General features: G+C 37.6%; 1 protein-coding gene across 4 annotated transcripts in view; it reads right to left on the reverse strand.

The window, feature by feature from the left end:
• Positions 1-18,806, reverse strand: part of ACAP2 (ArfGAP with coiled-coil, ankyrin repeat and PH domains 2) — a 65,320-nt gene that overhangs the window by 36,094 nt on the left and 10,420 nt on the right. For all 4 annotated transcript variants that reach the window (XM_056358244.1, XM_056358246.1, XM_056358243.1 and 1 more), the window contains exons 2-6: positions 10,213-10,270; positions 7,465-7,584; positions 6,080-6,133; positions 2,423-2,481; positions 1,756-1,939 (exon numbers count right to left, since the gene is read on the reverse strand). In XM_056358244.1, the coding sequence (XP_056214219.1) occupies positions 1,756-1,939; positions 2,423-2,481; positions 6,080-6,133; positions 7,465-7,584; positions 10,213-10,270 (475 nt within the window). The remainder of the gene's footprint in view (positions 1-1,755; positions 1,940-2,422; positions 2,482-6,079; positions 6,134-7,464; positions 7,585-10,212; positions 10,271-18,806) is intronic.

Consider the following 18,806-nt stretch of genomic DNA (forward strand, 5'->3'; position numbering starts at 1 on the left):
ACAAGCAAGATCAAAATAACTTCAATAAATAACTTCTCATACATATTTATATTTAAGCTATATATATTTGTGCTTTTAAGCCAGCTGTAGTCACTGACAAATGGTGTTGCCCTATAACTTGAAGAATTTCACATTACCTAGAAAAAAAATAACTGATTTTTCACATTCACCTAGTTCCTCTATTCTTGGTCCTTTAATCTCTAAAGGTTGTCATCCAGAACTACAGATTTTAGTTTAAAAGCCCCATTTAGCCAAAACATGCATGTTTTTTTAATTTAACACCTCTATGTCAGTTTAAAATTCCAGAAAAAGAAATAAACTTACTGAAGCTATAATCAAAACCAGATTGTACTTCTGTACTTAAATAGTCAGTATTTTGGAAAACCTACTGCAGCAAAAATAATTAGATTTGTTTGTACAGAACAAAACCTTAATTTGAGAGACAAAAAAAATTAAAAGGTAAGAAAATGTTTAGAAATACAGTTTAAAGCCAATATAGCTACAAAAAGACCATAGTTGTGAAGCTACTTTTCCAGGTGACAAGAGTCACCCAAGTAGAAAGAGCTCCTAAAGCTGAATTCAGTTTTGCCCTCTTTATCTAAGAGATGCTGAAACTTTTCCCTGTTAAACACATCTTTATCACAGGAACTGCTCATACTCTGAGCATCCGAGTTCCAGAAGGCAAAGGATCTGCAGTTCAATGCACACACAAGGAATTTGACTATAGTAATGACTGCCAGCTTCCCCCGTACCCCCACCCCCCGACTACTTGATGTTAGCATAAATAATCAAGTAGTACATAATTCACATGACTTTTTAAACATCAAAATGAACTTTGTCCTTAGTGTTCAAAAGGCAGGCTCAGTGTTGACCACTGACCATCATCTGTACATTGATCAGATTGATTCCATTTCACTTTATAGGTGACATATGCAATTTAAAGAATAGTTAGTTAACTAAGGTTTAAATAAGCGACTGGACTGTCACAAATCAGTATGATTATGTCTGATATAAAAACAATTTAAAAGGATTTTTCTATGTTTGATCATAAGAGAACCCCAGACCCATTTTAGGAGCCCCCAATCCCTTGTACCATCCTGTTTTGCTGCAGTTGTGGGTAACTATGAAACAGATGAACTGTACGTATTAACAGAAACTTTATTATTATTTCACAAGATTCAAGGTAGTAGGACAAAGAACAACCTCTTGCCACTCTGAGACCCACACTAAAAAGCAAAAGAATAATTACCTTCTTCATTTCCCCTATGGTACAATGCCAAACTCTGAGGCTTCCAGACAAGTCAGATTTGTTAAATAAAACTCAAAGCAAACGGCTGAAATTGTAGTAGTAGCCAACATCCTGTATCAGAATTACCCAGGTAATTTGTATTTCCTAGGCTAGGTTACATTTTCTACTTCAAGTACGTAAGGAACTACAACACAGCCAACTCTAAGTATCAGGCAAATACTGGTGGTGTTTGTTTTTTTTCCCAAAATTAATGTTCAAGTTGGAAATTAAACTCTGTCATTACAACAACAGCACTAAATACCAATGCATTAAGTAATAAGAATGCATCAAGTAAATAAATGTTGCTCAGATTTCACTAAAGAAGAAATTACTTGCAGACCAAGTTATTCCTTTTTTACTGAATCACCACAGCTTCTGAGAAGCTTACACTAAGAACTTCTACAGGACAGATATCTCACTATATGTAACAGACTGTTTTGAAAAGTAACTTCTATTGCTGCACTTACCTGAAGAACATAATCCAGAGCTATGTGTCGAAAACATTTCCGTGTTGCAGTCAAAATATTCGTTGCTTCCTCTACTTCATGTTGCTTATTTCTTTGAACTTGGGCATTTTTTACTAGAGCATTCTCTTTTTCTTCACTAACTTTTTCAAACTGTTTCTTTGCATCTTTAAATTTCCTAATATCTCTAAAAAAAAAGGAAAAGTGGTTAACAAATGAATTCCAAAGCATGAAAAAATTGTTTAAATATACAGTAGACAGACCATGCTCATGACTGTCACTGCTAGTTTCTTTGGTTTCATATTCTTCAAGATGAACTTGGATCAAATGGATATATAAAGTTTGTCTTTCCTCTGAGAAAAGGACACGATTGAAATTTAAATAAAGGCATCTCACACTTACTGGGGAAAAGCTCTGGTAAGCACTTTTTTCCCTAAGCTTAGACAATGACAACATGTAATTAAGATCTGTAATTCATATTATTTCAACATATCTGCAGCTGGATCTAAAGCCTCACTGATTTGGGGTGATTTTGGTCCCGTTTTAATACACAATTCTCAATTTATGACTGCAATTTTCAGGAAACATGTTTCGCCAACCTACTCAGATTACATGTTTTTGGATTCTATTTTACCTATAGTTTTCCCATTAAAAGTTCAAATTAACTTACTCTTTAACAAAAGTCTGAAGTTGTGCTTTAATTGATCTTTGGGTTTGGTCAAACAGGATCTGAAAGAAAAGCATTATTATGTAGGTCAATAACTCATGGGTATTCGTAACTTTTCATTTTAGACATACACATGGTTATTATGCAGAATTAGATGAGAATTATTATTATACCAATGTGTGTCTAATAAAAATATTAAACCCTTCAAAGTAGTTTTGAAGCAAATAAAGAAAGAATAAAATAGGGAAAGTAACACAAACCTAATACCTTTTGCTGGTCTTTTCTTAAAGACTGTGGTTATAAGGAGAGACAAGAGCTCCTGCTATCTTATTTTCTCATCCTGACAATATAAGACATGCCCACCTTCATAGAACATGTTTATTACGATTATTATACAGTCAAGAGTATCACTGTATAAACAGCCTTAAAGAAACAACTTAGAATGTTAAGTAACAGCTTCTTTTGATTCTTGCTTTCACAATTTAACCAACAACTAAAAAGACAAATGAAACCATAGAAAGAACATGCCCTTAACTTCCGGCAAAACCACACAGAATGAAATTAATGCTGAAAATGTAACATACACAGGTAATTACTACCATCTCCTTTACATAATATATTTGTAAAAAAACACCCACTGTTGAACTGCTAAGAGGAATGGCTGCTTCTTTTTCTAAGATTAAGCCAGGCCTCTCAAATTTCTTCTGATTTGGGGAGGTGGAGGTGGGGGTGGTTGGGGTGGGCAGAGAACATAATCTATTCATTCAGATTGTAAAGCTTGAGAAATTTATTGAGTTTCCAAGGCCCCAGCATACCTCAATTTTAGGCAACTTAGAATTTCTTGGATGGTAAGAGAAAATACAACCGAGGAATGAAAATGCACACTCCTTTCAGCTTCACATCTGCCCTCTGAGTTTTAGCACAGAATGGAACAGGTTATGAGACAAATCCTTTTGCCACTTACTGTGCAGGCCACAATCACAAAAAAAAAAAAGAGATGAACAAATATAAGGAAATAGTAGTTGGCCCGTCTGAACAGTATCTTTCCCAAAAGGTAAAGATCTTTAGGCGTTAAATAATTTTATTGAAACAGCAAGTCAAGAACTCAAAGTTCAAGTCAAAAAACACTTTCTTTGGATGTTCTCAGTCTTAGTTTCCCTATTCACAAAATTTGGGAATGAAAAGCCATGCACTGCCAAGTACTGACAGCAAAACCCTTATCAACTTGTTTCTCTTTCTAGAAAAGAGTGACAGAAAGCAAACATGATTAAGTCACCCATTAACAGTGGTACTATATCTTCCATCAGCTCTCCATTTTTTTTGAGGTTTTCAAGACTAAATGGGGTAAAACCCTAAGTGATCTGCTGTAACCTCAGAGCTGACCCTCATGTGGCCTCTTCCAACCTGAATTGTCATGTATCTAACAGTAACACATGGAAAATCCTGTTTGTATTCCCACTTTGGGAAACCAGAAAAAGACTAGAACAGCTAAAGAACTTCTTGACAAGCTGGTAGTCATGCTGGGACTACTCCCACTGGTGACATTTAAGTTTGCCAGTGCCTGAGAAGTGCACCAATCAAGATCAATGCAGAAAGAGTATAACCAGATGGGAACTCAACTGATTAGTGGACTCCCAGAAATATGAGCCTTGCAATTCTCTTTACAGTAATGAAGACAAAAAGTGCAATGCAGAAAAATACATACACATTTTTTTCCTAAAAGAACAGAAAAAAAAAGCATCCCCATCATGGTCTGACTAGATTTACAGCCTTTCCAACACATTACCTTTGACACACAACCAAATTTAAGAAAGCTGTTATTTGCCATAAGCTGTCAAAGCTACTCCCCCACCAATGAATCAGTGAAGGTGCTGCATTAGTCTGGTTCCTAGCCTTATTTGTAGCAAAGCCTCATATGAGAAAACTGCCAGTCATCCAGATCTCAGTGAGACCATCTCCTACCCCTTCCCTCTGGAACAAACCTGCCTCTCCTCCTCCTTCCTCTAGCAGCTTCTCGCTCATGATGACTCTCCTCCTCACCTGATGCTGGTCAACAACAGAGCTGACACTGAGCTAGTAAGTCCTGTGAACTAAACAGGTTCACAAAAAGCAACAAAGGACCACAACGTCTCTGGCAAAGCTCTACATCAGGACCCTGCAACATGCCTCACTTCTTATGTTTGTGACTTTTGGTAAAAGCCCCTGTTCTACTCACTGTGCTTGAACACAGCAAGGAAGGCGATGGGGGGGGGGGGGGGGGGGGGGGAGCGGGAAGCAGGACAGAGTAGTCCTACTTAGATCTGCAAATAAGTCTAATTCTTTTAATATGGCTTGTTCTTCACACTCTGCCTTCCAACAGCCCTAAAGGGAGAGCTGTGCTGTGCCAAGTTTTACCAAAGCACTGCAAGCTACAATCATGCAGAACAGTAACAGCAGCAAGAACATAGGACCTAGGTCAGATGTGCCAAAAAGAGCATACCATATAGCAACGACATGGTTAAGAGAGTAACCAGTAGCAAGAAGTGTGAAGAAGTAAAATAGGGACAGCCAACTGGATTTGCCCGCTCAATCTAATCTGCAGAAATCACTGACATGGAAGTTAAGACTTTCTCCCACTACTGCTGCTTTGAACATTTGCAATAGCTTCCCTGTATCATCACAGTACTGCAGTTTTCGTTATATTAGGTGTACATATATACACCTCATAATGGAAAGGAAATCCAACTCAAAAGTATTAACCTGTTTCCCTTAGTTTCCCTTCCCTTATAAAAGCATGCATTTTCAAAAAAGTGCCCAATAAGATATTTTTAGAAAGTTACATTAATGCTAACTTAATTTCAGCTAAAGCTGTTTGAATTGCATTCTATCTTACTACATTCTGACCTCCTAGCGGCATTAAAAAAAAATAATATATTTAAGGTGTATTTAAAGTGTCCTGCATATTTTCAGCACTTTGGAGACACAAATTGCTGGAAAATGAAAGAAAAGCAGTAGAGTCCAAGGGAAGAAGAAATAGAAGAATAAACACATCCTTTAGGCTTTCAGGATACAAGACTAAAATCTTTAGAGAAGAAAAAACTCAAATCATTTTCAGTACAGGCAAAACTGAGCTTTCTGATGAAGTCTGACATGCTAAAATCACTATTAGTCTTAAACCCTAACATTTTCTCCTTTTTTCTACACCTGCCTAAACCTGTCATACTTCCAAAAAGAAAAGCTACACACAAATCAGAGATGCTTCATTTTGTGCATTGTAAAGGATGGGAAAAATGTAGAAATTATGGAAAAGGTAATCATTATTTCAGTCCAGAAAAGCAACCTGCTCATGATTTGTCACTGCTGTCCATCAGTTTGATTAAAAAAAAAAAAAAAAGATGAAACAATCCAGTATTTACTCTGGTTTACAGCACTGGATTTTAGCAAAACTTACAAATTCCAAACAAAGAATAAAGCAAGATTAAAAACCTGCAGAAAAGGGGATATAAATACTTTATAAACAAAATACAAATATAGTATCTACAAGCATAAAACGAGAGGTATTTATTACCACTTACCATGACTTTGCAAATACTAATCAATAAGAAAGTTTTAGCATTATTCTGTTATCAAATATAACTGGAGGTAAGCTTTCAGTGACATGTTTCACCTAGAAATACTTACAGTGTGATAATTGATCATTTCCTGTAAAGTGTCAGAGAACTTTGTCAAGCTGGTCTGTAAAGAGAAAAACAAAGTGGTTTAAGTTAAGCCCTACTGAATCACAGCACAAAAGCAACATTTTAGAGGTTTACAGCTTTTCAATAAAGACCTTTGGAATTGATTTTCCTTATCATGATTATTAAGCTGAAACCACTATTCTAGAAGGAGAACACAGGGGTAATATCAAGTAAACCTGTTGAAGTAAATCTATTAAAAATGTTACTGCTACCAACCTATATATAAAGAACCAATCTGAAGCGAAGCAGGAAAAAAATCAAATTAAGTTGACTGAACTATGGGAAGTTCACATAATTTAGCACATCAACTTACAATATTTAGTATTAAACTAAATATCGATTTATGTTTTATACTAACACTGGAAACCTGGTTAACACGTAATCATCAGTACACACACATTTATTGCAGGAACTACTGCCTTGCCGCTGACATGCTTAGCAACATCAACATCAGTCTGTAGAATCAATGTCGCAAACAGTTTGAAAACAATAATTCTCAATGTATTTGGATAACTGCTTATTTCTTACCCAAGTATAACAAAAACCTACTTGGAATCAAATAATCTAAGTTCTACTAGTTTGCCATCACACTACATTTCTAGCAAGTTTCCAGACAACAACAGTTTCAGTTGCACACAGACTACACTGAAGCTCACAGGCACTGTTTATTGTTCATTTCAACTAGTGTGTAAAGATGCATACATGCAACTCATGTTCAATTACATAACGTGCATTAAATATAGACAATATACAGAGATGTGCACATAATTATACCTGCATATTACACAATTTCATGCCTCATTTCAAAGTTAAGAAGCAGGAAATATTAGGTGTTCCAAATTAGCCCAAAAGGGCATCAGTCTGAGGCTACTCCATCGAAGTGGGCTCTGTGCACTTAAAAATTTGAATTTCTATGTACTGGAGAGTGACAATTCCAGGATCCAAGAGATCAACTCTGGGAATTTAGTTGCAGAGAACTGGCTCTTAGGATCTCATGACTAGAACCCCCTATTTATTTACCCCTTATCTAGCCAAGTAAACAGGGCAGCTGCTCACAGCTTCAACCTGATTTTCTCCACTCCTCCGAAGTTGACTATTCCTAACCCAATACATATTTTCTAGAATTTAGAAAAACCCTGTCATTGCAAGTTACACCTGAAACTAAACAGCATAGACACTTGCTGTGCTCACTCTTAAGACATTCTCAAAGAAAAAGGAGCAAAAGGGCAAATAGTATAAATTTCAGCTACTTCTCTTGCCACCTGTTATCTTTTACCCTTTTTAAGTTATGCTTTTCTCCTTCTGTTTTCATCTCTTAAATAGACTTACCTCAACCAATGCATCTTTACAGGAATATAGCGCAAGGTCTCTAATTCCATTCATGAACTGCTTGTTGGCTGTACAGAATGCTTTCCCAGTATCAATCATGGCAATGCAAAGCTTCACCAGCTGAAAAGAGGGGGGGGCAAAGACAAAGTGGAAGCTTGGTTTTTTTTTTCCACACTACTATATAAACATGAAACATACTGAGCTTAGTTAACTTTAAGAAACAGATTTTAAAAGTTAAATTCTATATTTGCAGAGCGCCACATTCTATTAAAAGCTTTCTATTGTATAGTAACAGCTATAAAAATACTACTCTAAGTCAACTGGATACACCATTGAGAAGGTAACTCATCTTTATTAAATTATTTTTGGGTTTTTTATTGTTCACCAAGATTCTGCACATTGAGAGCTACACGACAGCAAAAAGCACAGTAACTGAAACAATTTGCTCGCATTCTAATCAGTTAAGTGTTTTCTGGTTTCGAGCCAAAAAACCCCAAAAGAAACACCTACCAGTTGTTTCATCTTGAGACACTCTAAGTACAGGGACAGGAAAGCAAAAGGCTATGTGCACAAAGCACAACTCAGGAGATGGTTACATCTCAAAAGGCAAAAACCAGTCATGTTTTCACTCAGTAGAACAGACCAGTCTTTCTCTGATGGGTTTCCATCCCTACCACTCACTGCTTAGGAAAGCACCTTAGCTATCACGGTACTGCAGTCTGATATGAAGGCCATCAGTATATTGTGATGGATGTTTTCTCACTTTTTGAACCATTTACGCACTGAGCTATTAATGAAAGAAAGAGTGATTAGTGCAATCACTAAGATACTCTCTTGAGAGAAGGCACATTATAACCGAGTTCTCCCATCCTAAACCAAACTGAGAATAAAATCAGAAGATTGAACATTTGTCTCTGAAGGATTTTTCAAGGATGTTAGACAAATTTTCAAGAAGAACAACATAGAAGTACTTCATCCTATGGTGGGGCAAAGAAACCATCCAAGTGACCTTCCTGCCTTATTTACCCAGTGATTTTATGTTGATTCAGATCCTCTTAAGACAAGGCAGAATCTGAGCATAGTCTCCCACATTCTGATGAATGGCCAAGTTGCTTGAACAAAGGACAGAAAAATCACTACCAACACGATCTTCTTTTTCCCCCTTCACTTTTGCTTATGGTTCACAATCCTGAACCCAGCATCCTTTCTTCTAGAGGGGGAAAAATGCAGATAATGTAGCTTAAAGTCACAGTTGTGGGACAATAAAACTAAGTTTAATATGAGTAACTGAGTAGAAAATTTAAGCAAGTCTAGATAAATCATTACCCTCAGGCCATAGATCACTTCAGCTCACACAAGAAGCTTGGCTTTCAACTTCAGTGTTATATTTCACATTACAATTAAACTACTTAAATATTTACCTTGTGTACTTGCTTTCTTGTCAGGGGAACAAACGGGATTGGGTGGTTTTGTTTTAAAGAGTACTAGGATACTGTCTCAGGGCAAAGAGTAATATTACAGTTACAGCTTTTACATGATAGAATGGTATAGTTGGCACTAGCCTCCTACAGGACAGTGGGGGCAAGGCCCTGAATAATGCCCCTTAAAGAATCTGACAAATCTTTTCCCCATAAATGATCCTTTTAGACTGGTGGAAAACACAAGCTTCCAAAATAGGTTTTTCAGATTCTTTAAAAACTTACATGGTCTAACGTACCAAAATAGACTCAGCACCCCTACAGTAAAAATGTTTTATACCCATCAGTTTCATAAAAATTCACAAAAAATAAAAATTAAGTATCTTAAATTTGTTTTGAAAAAAGCAAATGGTTACATTATTAACTATGAAAACTGGAAATATTATTACAAGAAGTAACAATAAGTCTTCAGACTTAACACTACACTACACTTAACTCCTCTTTCTGCAGCCAACTGGAAGCTGCAGGAACAAAAGTCTGTATTCAAAAAGTAGCTAAGAAGGTGAACAAATAACATCTGCCTACCACGTTAAAACACAGGCAAAAAGTATTTTTAAACATTTAGCATAAAGCGTGAAGGAGACTTTCTACAGGTATAAACCAAAAATAAGCCACCCTCAAAATACTAACAAAGAAAAACCAAAAGCCTCTGAATACTACTGGTTAGGAAACTAATAAATGGATTGTTAGATACTGAAAAGATGTACATAAAAACTTCCCTGTACATGCACAAAGCATGACAGAAAGCAAGATGAATTTTACAGCAGTTAAGTCCTCCAGACGAAAGCGAAGGATATATACCTATCCTGCAGCGACTGTGCTGCAGAGTACTGGAGACAGAAAGCACTGACTTTAAATCTCTAAAACAAAAGAATATCCAGATGTCCTCACAGTATGCAGTTGTCATAAAACATAAGCTCTCAATGCAGGGATGGCCAGCCCCTGGCTTTTTACATGAAAGCTGAATTAAGTTTGCACATAGCTCCCACTGTGGGGCTGTCACATGAGTTCAAGGGGGGCCCATAGCGTCAGGAGGGTATTGCACAACCCAAACCCTCAGCTGGGGGAGAAAGCCAGTTCACACTGGCTGTTGTTGCTGTTACTCAAGCTTGAATCTCTTGAGGCCCAGCTGTGCACTCGATCCAGATCTGTTTCCTCTGCAAGAGCAGAGCACTTGGTCAGTCACTTCCCAGCTGTGAACTTTAAAACAAAACCTAAACACACCTTTTTATAGTTTTCAGAGCAGATATTGTTGATTTAAAAAGCTTACCTTGTCAAGTTTCAGTTCCAGTTCTGTCACATCTCCTTCTACTTCTTCTAAAGCTGCCCTGCATGATTAAAAAAAATATTTTCCTGTAATTTTTTTATTTATTTATTTTTACAGACAAATATTCTGGAACTGGGGCAAACAGGCAAGGACACATTAATTTCGCCCATTTATTGCCATCACAGTTTAACTTAGATTTCAACTATGTAACAGCACAGATTTTAGAGAGCTACAACAATTGCAGAAAATCTGACAGTAAAAAAGAAAAACTACATCACTGATAAAACTTACAGCTTAGTTATAAAGATTTGAGATTAAATTTCATTAATCCTAATGTTTGTCACAGTGAAATAAGTTTCCTCTATTCTTATATAGCTAATAGTCTATATGTTTGAAGGTAATAAAGGAAATAAGAAATTTCATTCAGACTCTTAATTTAAGTAATTCTTTTGGCAACTCTCCCGGCTCAAACCTGCAAGTCTCCAGCTACTTAATGAATGACTTTACAATGAGATTATGAAAAGTATTCCATTTGCCATGAGTCAACTGACATACTAAGTTGAAGTGGCACACTTTTTATATCACTTGCCTCTAGTCTAGACTGGTAGCAACTTTCAGGCCAGTGAAACTTCACTGACCAGGAAAAGTTGCTTTCATGAAGCATTTCTGAAGCATAACATTTTCTTGCTTGAGAGTGATGTTTCCTTTGACACCTCCTTCCTTGCTTATTGCTACCTGAAATAATAGAAGACTGAGAAAGTATGACACTTCATTCAGAGTCCACAAACATTGCTGTTTCATCAGGCTATGGCTGTGAGAGCTTGAATGTACTAATTTCTGGCAATGAACACCCTTGCTCCCATCACAGGGTGCCTCATTCTTGCAGTCATTCCAGCATAACTGTTCATGGAGCCACACTGTTCACCAGTAGTAGTCTGCCTCAGAAAAAAAGTAATAGGAAGTTTTCCGTAATGCTTTTTGGAAAATCGGATCAGACATTTCACTCCTACAAACAACTCTTCCTGGAAAAACCGAGACAGGCAGAGAAGTATGATTTGGAGCAAGAATTTCTTAAGCCAGCTTTACCACCAAAGTGAGAGTACGTGGAACCACAGCTTTGCTGTCTCTTGCTAATTCCTTTCTAGTTCACACAAGTTCAAGCCAAGAACAAAAAAATAAAAAAAAAGACTGGATCAGGCCCCAAACTCAGGAAAAGCAGCTTTTACAAGAATAGTTCTGAAAAACACTGCCAATTGCCTGCAGTTCTCAAACACTGAGCATGACATTCCCAGCTTTTTGCACATTTCACTACACATAGTTGCATTCCAGTTTTTGTATCTGTGGGTATTCCCACAGTTACATCCTAGGTTTTATATCCAGGCACATTCCTGTGCAGTTACATTTTGGCTTCTGCTTCTTCCCTAGCTTCAGACCACAAAGGATTTCAGGCAACATAAATTTCTTTTACTTTATTTTCTTCCATAAATTATTAAATTTCATTTAAGTCTCTGGAGTTAAATCTTGTTTCAGAGAGCATTATGGAGTACGAGAAAAAAATAAAAAAAAGGAAGGAAAAGTATCTCAGTATTTAGACTGCAATTTTGTATTTGTTTGTTTATAATCAAAGAGCAGCCAATTTTTATTTGTTTCTTTGGTATTAACATAAAAGCATGATTAAGTAGCTTGTTTACAGGACTGCAGCAAGATCTGATAAGAATATTTTTTTTTAGTGTCTTTAACCAGCAGAGAGTTTTAGCTCCACAGGACTTAATGAGCTAAAAAGTCCAAGATGCAAGATGAAGATGACAGATAAAGTCAGTTAGAGCAGGCATAATGAAAACATATCTGCTCAGTAATTAAAGCTCTATTCCAAGGGGAAAATCTTAAGAAAGAATAAGCTCAACTGAAAGAGGAATAACAACAGAACATCCAAAAACTGAAAACATGAGGGATAGGTCAAGGAAGAAGAACTATAAAAGCAAAGCAGAAAGAGATACCATGGAAGAAAGGAGGCATACAGCCCCTCCACCACCACGGGACCCTGAAGCACCAGGCTAGTTTCTCAGGTCTATTTCCCACCAACACCACATGATGGAAGGAAGGCGCATCTGGGCCCTACAGCTGGATACGGATCAAACAGCTGTTAGGTTCCAGCCAAACCTCATTTCAATCCCCTGCTTCTTCGCATAGAACTGGCTACTTTCACCGTTTCCATCATATAAATACTAGTAGAAAAGTTATTCCCATGCAAACATACAGTATTAGATCAACACTGGATTACAACTATAAGAATAATGGCGAGGATGCCCTCAGACTAAAAAAATATGAATACATATATCTAATAGTGTATTAACACCACCTAGTCACAAAAATTCTTTTCATACTGGGTTAGGGAACATCTTAAGAACAGCTGATCTGAGCTGTGCTATGTTAATGCTATCCTTATTTTTCTTCATCTAATACTTCTTGGAGCCACAGAATACAGAGGTGCACTTATCTCTAAAACATCTGTGTCAGGAATTACTAAAAAATTCACAGAAAATTGTCATAATTCCAAGTAAATCTTATATCTGCAGCCAAGGCCCAACCTCTAGCTATAAACACAGGAAGCAGCCATAAAACAGCTGAGGACCAAGTGCCAGACGTGACATGTAGCAAAAATGTTGCTCCTCAGAGAAGTGGGACCTGAGAGCAGGGTTTGCGCCAGGGTAATCTTAGCCAGAAGGCTCTGGCATTAGGAATAAGGCTCAAATCTGCCTCAGTATATGATTCAGTCAAACATCTGTGGCTTTCCGAGATGTTCAAGTACTGCCTGGCAACGCACAAAACCAGAACAGCTGCTTAAGGGTGGAGGACAACTTTTATAAAAGAGCAGTCTCCCATACTCTTCATGCTTCTTAACAAGGACTCTCAGGAATGTGTTTCTCTCTGCTGTTGCTCCTCTCCTCCACCACCCTTCCTAGAAGCAGTTCAGTTTGCTAGATACAGCTTCCTGCACAGCCACAGCTGCAACACAAGAGGAATATTGGGTATGATGGAAGAAAACTCAAGACTTGAATTAGCAGCCTCCTTAAATTAGGATAATCCATCCAGTTACCTAGCCCAGCACATGACAAAGGAAAGCTGAACCCTGTTGTCTATCACAGCACTCCCCTTAAGCAACCAGTGAAAGACTTTATTCCACATAAAGGTACTACGGGACTCCAAGAATCCCAGGAACCAAACAAAGATGACAGCTAAACTCTCCTCTACAAAGAGAATTGGTCACTCTCAGGCCATGAGCTGCAGACACGTGCTAAGGAAATAACTTAGTCTGGACTAAACCACTACACCCTGCTGACTCTTAACACCGAGCTCACTGTGGCACAGACAAGTGTCTGCTTGGCTTGTTTACTCATACAGTGTAAAATGGCCAATGCTTCTAAAGCCAGCTATTCTTCAAATGGTATCTAGCTGCCTTGAAGCCACATCCTGCCTTTAGTCTTTCACTTATCATGCTCTAGCTTGCATTTTTAAACTGCGTTCCTGAAAATGGGGGGTAGTCATTATACATTAGACGCTAATAAACAACAAATTGGAGAAGTCAAAGGTACTATGGATAATTAACAATTAATTATTGCTAATTCTACAATTAATACTTCCCACTAAAAAAAAAATATTCAAGACCGTAAAAGCCCATTAATAAAGTATTCTCCCATAGTTTGGATGAGGTTTTTTTAATTTTAATTGATGAAAGTTCAAAGCCTAAGTCTTAGAGTCACTTCCTGAATATACTTTCAGAAAATAGGAACAAGTAGACAAAAATAAACTGCTATTCAGACTGGGACTTCTGAACACATTCATGCATTTGGACTCATAAAATGGGAATAACAGATCCACACCATCACAATTTCAGCAATATTACCCTTCAAATCTTGGAAAGCCACAGCGCTCTCCTACTTGCACAGATTCTACGCAGAATAGCCCCTTAATGCAGAACTTTGACTTCACTGCAGACGACATGTCCTTTCAACTAATTTCCACTACAGCTCAACAGCACAAAGTTATGTCCAAGACTAGCCACAAATTATCAATAACTAAATTAAAGTATTTGAGTACACATATTCAAGTATGGCTAGGTTCACATTTTCTTTCATTTACTGCAGTATAATTTCATGAGACTGGCTATATATCAGAAGGGTAAGTAAAGAAGCATTGCCATGCTCCACCACCAGTGGAGAACAACCGAGCCTCAGAGGGACAGAGAATGCTGAACATGAACCAAAAAGCAAATGTTACTGTGATTCACTCCCCTTTGTCCTCTTCAATTGCATTTCAAACTTTAAAGACATTAGGGAAATTGACAAGCAGTTACAAACACATGTACAGCTCACTAACTGCAAAGGCCAAAGCTGGATAAAGTTGGTTTGTAACTGGCTGAAGTAAAAGCAATTCATCGTTGTAACTCATGTTAAATGCAAACTAAATACAGACACTAGTGGAGATCAGCTGCAAGCTATTCTGTGCATACCACAGTGGTATCACAGTTCCAGATGTGTGTAAAAATCAAACTTCATCAAGATTACCGAGCACTCATGCTATAGATTTACATGATACCAAACTCAGGTTTCAACTTGTGCGGCCCAGATTCAGATGAAAAGGACAGCAAGACAGTGATTTCTAATCCTTTTAATCCCAATTACCAGACTGTAACAAAAAATCAGCAATGGAGTTGCTCACGGACCACTCCTGACAGCGACTGCATTCAACATCCTCAGCGACAGAGGAAAATCAGAGTAAATTAGTTACTAAATTTCTTATAATGACACAAGAGACTTCAAAGCAAGATCACTTCAAAACACCTTAAAGACAACTTGAAAAAAAGTACTACTGAGTGTGAAAAACTGGAAATAGGATGAGATATAGAACTGCAAGATAAGGATATACACCTGATGATTTACAGGAATGTATGCTCTTGTATGCCAGAGTCTATCAGGCAACAGACAGCAAAAAGGCCGGTAGACGTTAATCAGAGGATGGACTACAAGCTGTATGAAGTAAAGCCAAATTAAAATGCAGATGTTCTACACAAGATACTATACTTGCTCACCTAGTTGGTGTGTGCTTTCTTTCTCTCCACACTTATGGAAGTCGCACCTTGGTATCACACTTCAAAAGCTAAGTAACTACTTCAAAGATTAGTTTGGAAATAGCCACAAACTAACTGCAGAGGGTAAAATCAGGCCAGGGAACAAACACAACACCATGACTAATGCCACTGTACAGAGAAATACAGTGTTGACAGCAAAGTCCTCCAAACAGAAATCTGTTGTGAGCATCACAGAAAAGACAAAATAGCAATAGCATACCAAACAAGTAAACAGTCAGTTCTATTAGACACATTTGAAGCCTCCGTACCCCATCTGCCCTCTCTGCTAAAAAACCCAAGAATCAATACACATTTCACCTACAGGAGACTGTAACACACACAGCTACAGCAAAAACATTAAAAAAGGAATAATCTAATGACACTGTTCCACACAAAACAAGTTGTAACTACTTCATAACCAATAATCCTGATCCTCTCCACTTTGAATGAGAATAGAGGATTGAAGTAACACAGCCTTTCTGGGCAACCTTTTGCCATGCTTAACCCTCAGTGCATGTCAACTGCATTGCTGCATCTTTCAATCATCACCTCTTTCTACCATGCACCTAAACCTATACCCGTTACCTGAACTCTATAATGTACTGGGTAACTGAAGACAGCAACTAGATCCTCCACAAGCCTTCCTAGCTTGAAAAAGGCCACAGCCCTCATCTTCTCCTTGAACTCCAATTGTCCATTCCAGTTGCCTTTGTCTGCACATTCTTCGTTTTGTTAATACCTTCCTTTTACTGGTAGGACCCTAAAATGGTCATAACACTCCAGACTTAGCCTTATGACAGTTAAACACAGGGTAGTCATCTCTTCCCTCAATTTGCCAGCCATGCTCTTGCTAATGCAGCTCAACACACTGCCAGTTTTCACTACTGCACAGGCACACAGCTGACTGATGGTCCACTGCTGCTCACCAGGATGCAAAAGTTCCTTTCTGCCAGCACAGCTGCATGGGGTTGTTCCTTTTCTGAGGAAGTTTTCACACTTGCTTAGGTTGAATGTCAAAATGTCTACCAGTGCTTTCCCTTGCTGAGGTCCTTCTGAACGGCAGACTTACCCTCCAGCATATCAACTGCTCCCTCCAATCACTGTGTACTTCATTTGATTTCCTTAATCTATAATTAGATATAAAAAGTTATCGAGTCATCTTAACCAACATGCTAAGAAGGAATTCATTTGGTTCACGTATAATGGCATCAGACAACTACAGATTAAAAAAGAAACATGACATATTGAGGGACAAAGAAGTCATACACTGAACAATAAGGCCTAATAACCTTGGATAACTGCACATACATACATACAAAAAGAGTTTTATAACTTATGAGATGTGTCATAACCATTAATACGGTCTGAAGAAAGAATGTTGTTCCAGCTTGTCACAGAGCCCATTGAAGTCCTGGTTTGGCACCACAGAGATTTTTCCCTGCTGGCACAGAATCCCTCCATGCCAAGGAACAAATGATGAATGCTCTATGACATGCTGAGATAAACTTCCTCATTCATGCTAGTACTCCTTACATTATTAATTCTTCAGTCATCGTCACAAAACATTTTATCAATAACTTGGAAAGGCTTCACAATGTGAACAATAGGACTGTGAATCAGAAATGTGACATTCTCTTCACTCCTTCCCCAAATCACAGACGTTTTCTATGAGGCTGGTAGACTGAAATATGGGAAAGCATTTCCTGAACCAAAGATTATCACACTGATGAAAAAGTTAAGTTCTCAGGTCCGTAGCAAGCACTAGCCGCAGTTCAAATTTCCCCAGAGAAAACAAACAAAAATCAAGTCCTCAATATTAGAAGAGCCATTCTTTTGTTCCTCCCAAGTCAGACTTCTCCTTTTACAAAATAATAAAATGAAATAAGATAAGAGTATTTACTGAATTCACTTAATCGTTAAAGCAAAAGTCTGCTTGTAGGTACCAGTTTTTAAGGTTGTCTTCACCTACGAATTTTAGCTCATCCTCTGTAATTCATATGGTCTTTGATACACCAAACATAGAAACAGGACAAATCCCTTTAAGATGCATGCTTCAATTGATTTATTCTTTACTGTGAGACAACACATGGCTCAAAAGATAATGAACATTATCAACAAATCCATCTTCAAAAAGTAAGATGTTCTATTGCACTTAATATACATGGCTTAAAGTCAAACTGATTATCACTGAACTTACAGCAGCATTTAATCTATCAAACACAGTTAGGACATTTGTGCTACCTGCTGGCCCTAAATTCTCAAGCTTTTTCTCTCATTACCCTTTTTCAGTAAATTGCCCAACAGTGCTCTTTTCCCAATAGTTTTTCCCTAAGCTTTTTTACCCCAGGAGAGCCTGATGGTTAGTAAGCCTAATGGCTAAAGTGGGAATTTAGCGACCCTTTTCTTACACAAAGATTCTGATAAGCAGGATTTCCTTCATCTTTCAACTTAAATGTTTTGTTTATTATGGGACAGCTGTTAACAAGACTAGGACACAACTGTGACCATGAAAGCTTCACAGACAAGAAGCTGATTACATTGCTAAATGTAAACTCACATATGAATTTAACACATCACAATACCTGTCCTGCACAACTTTAACTAGTAATTCCAACATTTCAAGAATGACTCAAAAGCTTTTTAGGAGGCCTTACTATCAGATAAGGAAGTGTAGGACTATAGTATCAAGATGTTGCAACAAAAAAAGGGCAGCAGCAGAAACAAGCTCAAGAAACTGATGGTGCTGTGTAGAAACTTCTTATTGCCAAAAACTTGCAAACATCACAGTGCAGTTTTCAGTCTTTTCCATCTCAGCAACTACCCAGGAGCTTGAACACAGAAGCAGAAGGAATGAAGGATTTGAACACTTGAAATGTCAAATATATAGTAAGGTCAGGAAGTGGAAACATAACCATCAAGCAACCAATTGCTAAGGATGCAAGACAGGACATCCCTCCATCTAAACACTATGCCCTAAGTATCAGCCTCAAGATCCAGAGTTACCAGCCAGATGCTGAGTCACATCAACTTTTCTTCTCAAAGCTGTAAGTAATCATCTAAGGAATAATGAAGAAATTAATCCCTGATTTAGAAAGATACCCCTTATGTACCTCAAATGCAACTGATCGAAAAGACAGGGTAGCAGTGCCTGAAAAACTGAAAGAGTAAGTATCAGTATATTCTCCCAGTGTAGTATTCTCAGTTTCAATACATTCAGAACTGATACATCAAGACATAACCACCTCTACAGAAAGCCTCCTATAAAGCAGAAGAAAAACCAGATATCAAATAATCTTAATGGGTCTTGTGTTTGCTTTCAATATCTTTCCCTTTTTCGTAATTTCCTTAGTTGCTAACTTATACATATTACAAGTTAGAAAAGTACTGTTGTGTCCAAACCACCATAAGATGGCAAAGCTCACCATGTTTCAGAAGAGCTGAGGACCATCAGGTCTAAAATTCCAGTTAT

The sequence above is a fragment of the Falco biarmicus genome, chromosome 13 (assembly GCF_023638135.1).
Source record: "Falco biarmicus isolate bFalBia1 chromosome 13, bFalBia1.pri, whole genome shotgun sequence".
NCBI classification, from domain to species: domain Eukaryota; kingdom Metazoa; phylum Chordata; class Aves; order Falconiformes; family Falconidae; genus Falco; species Falco biarmicus.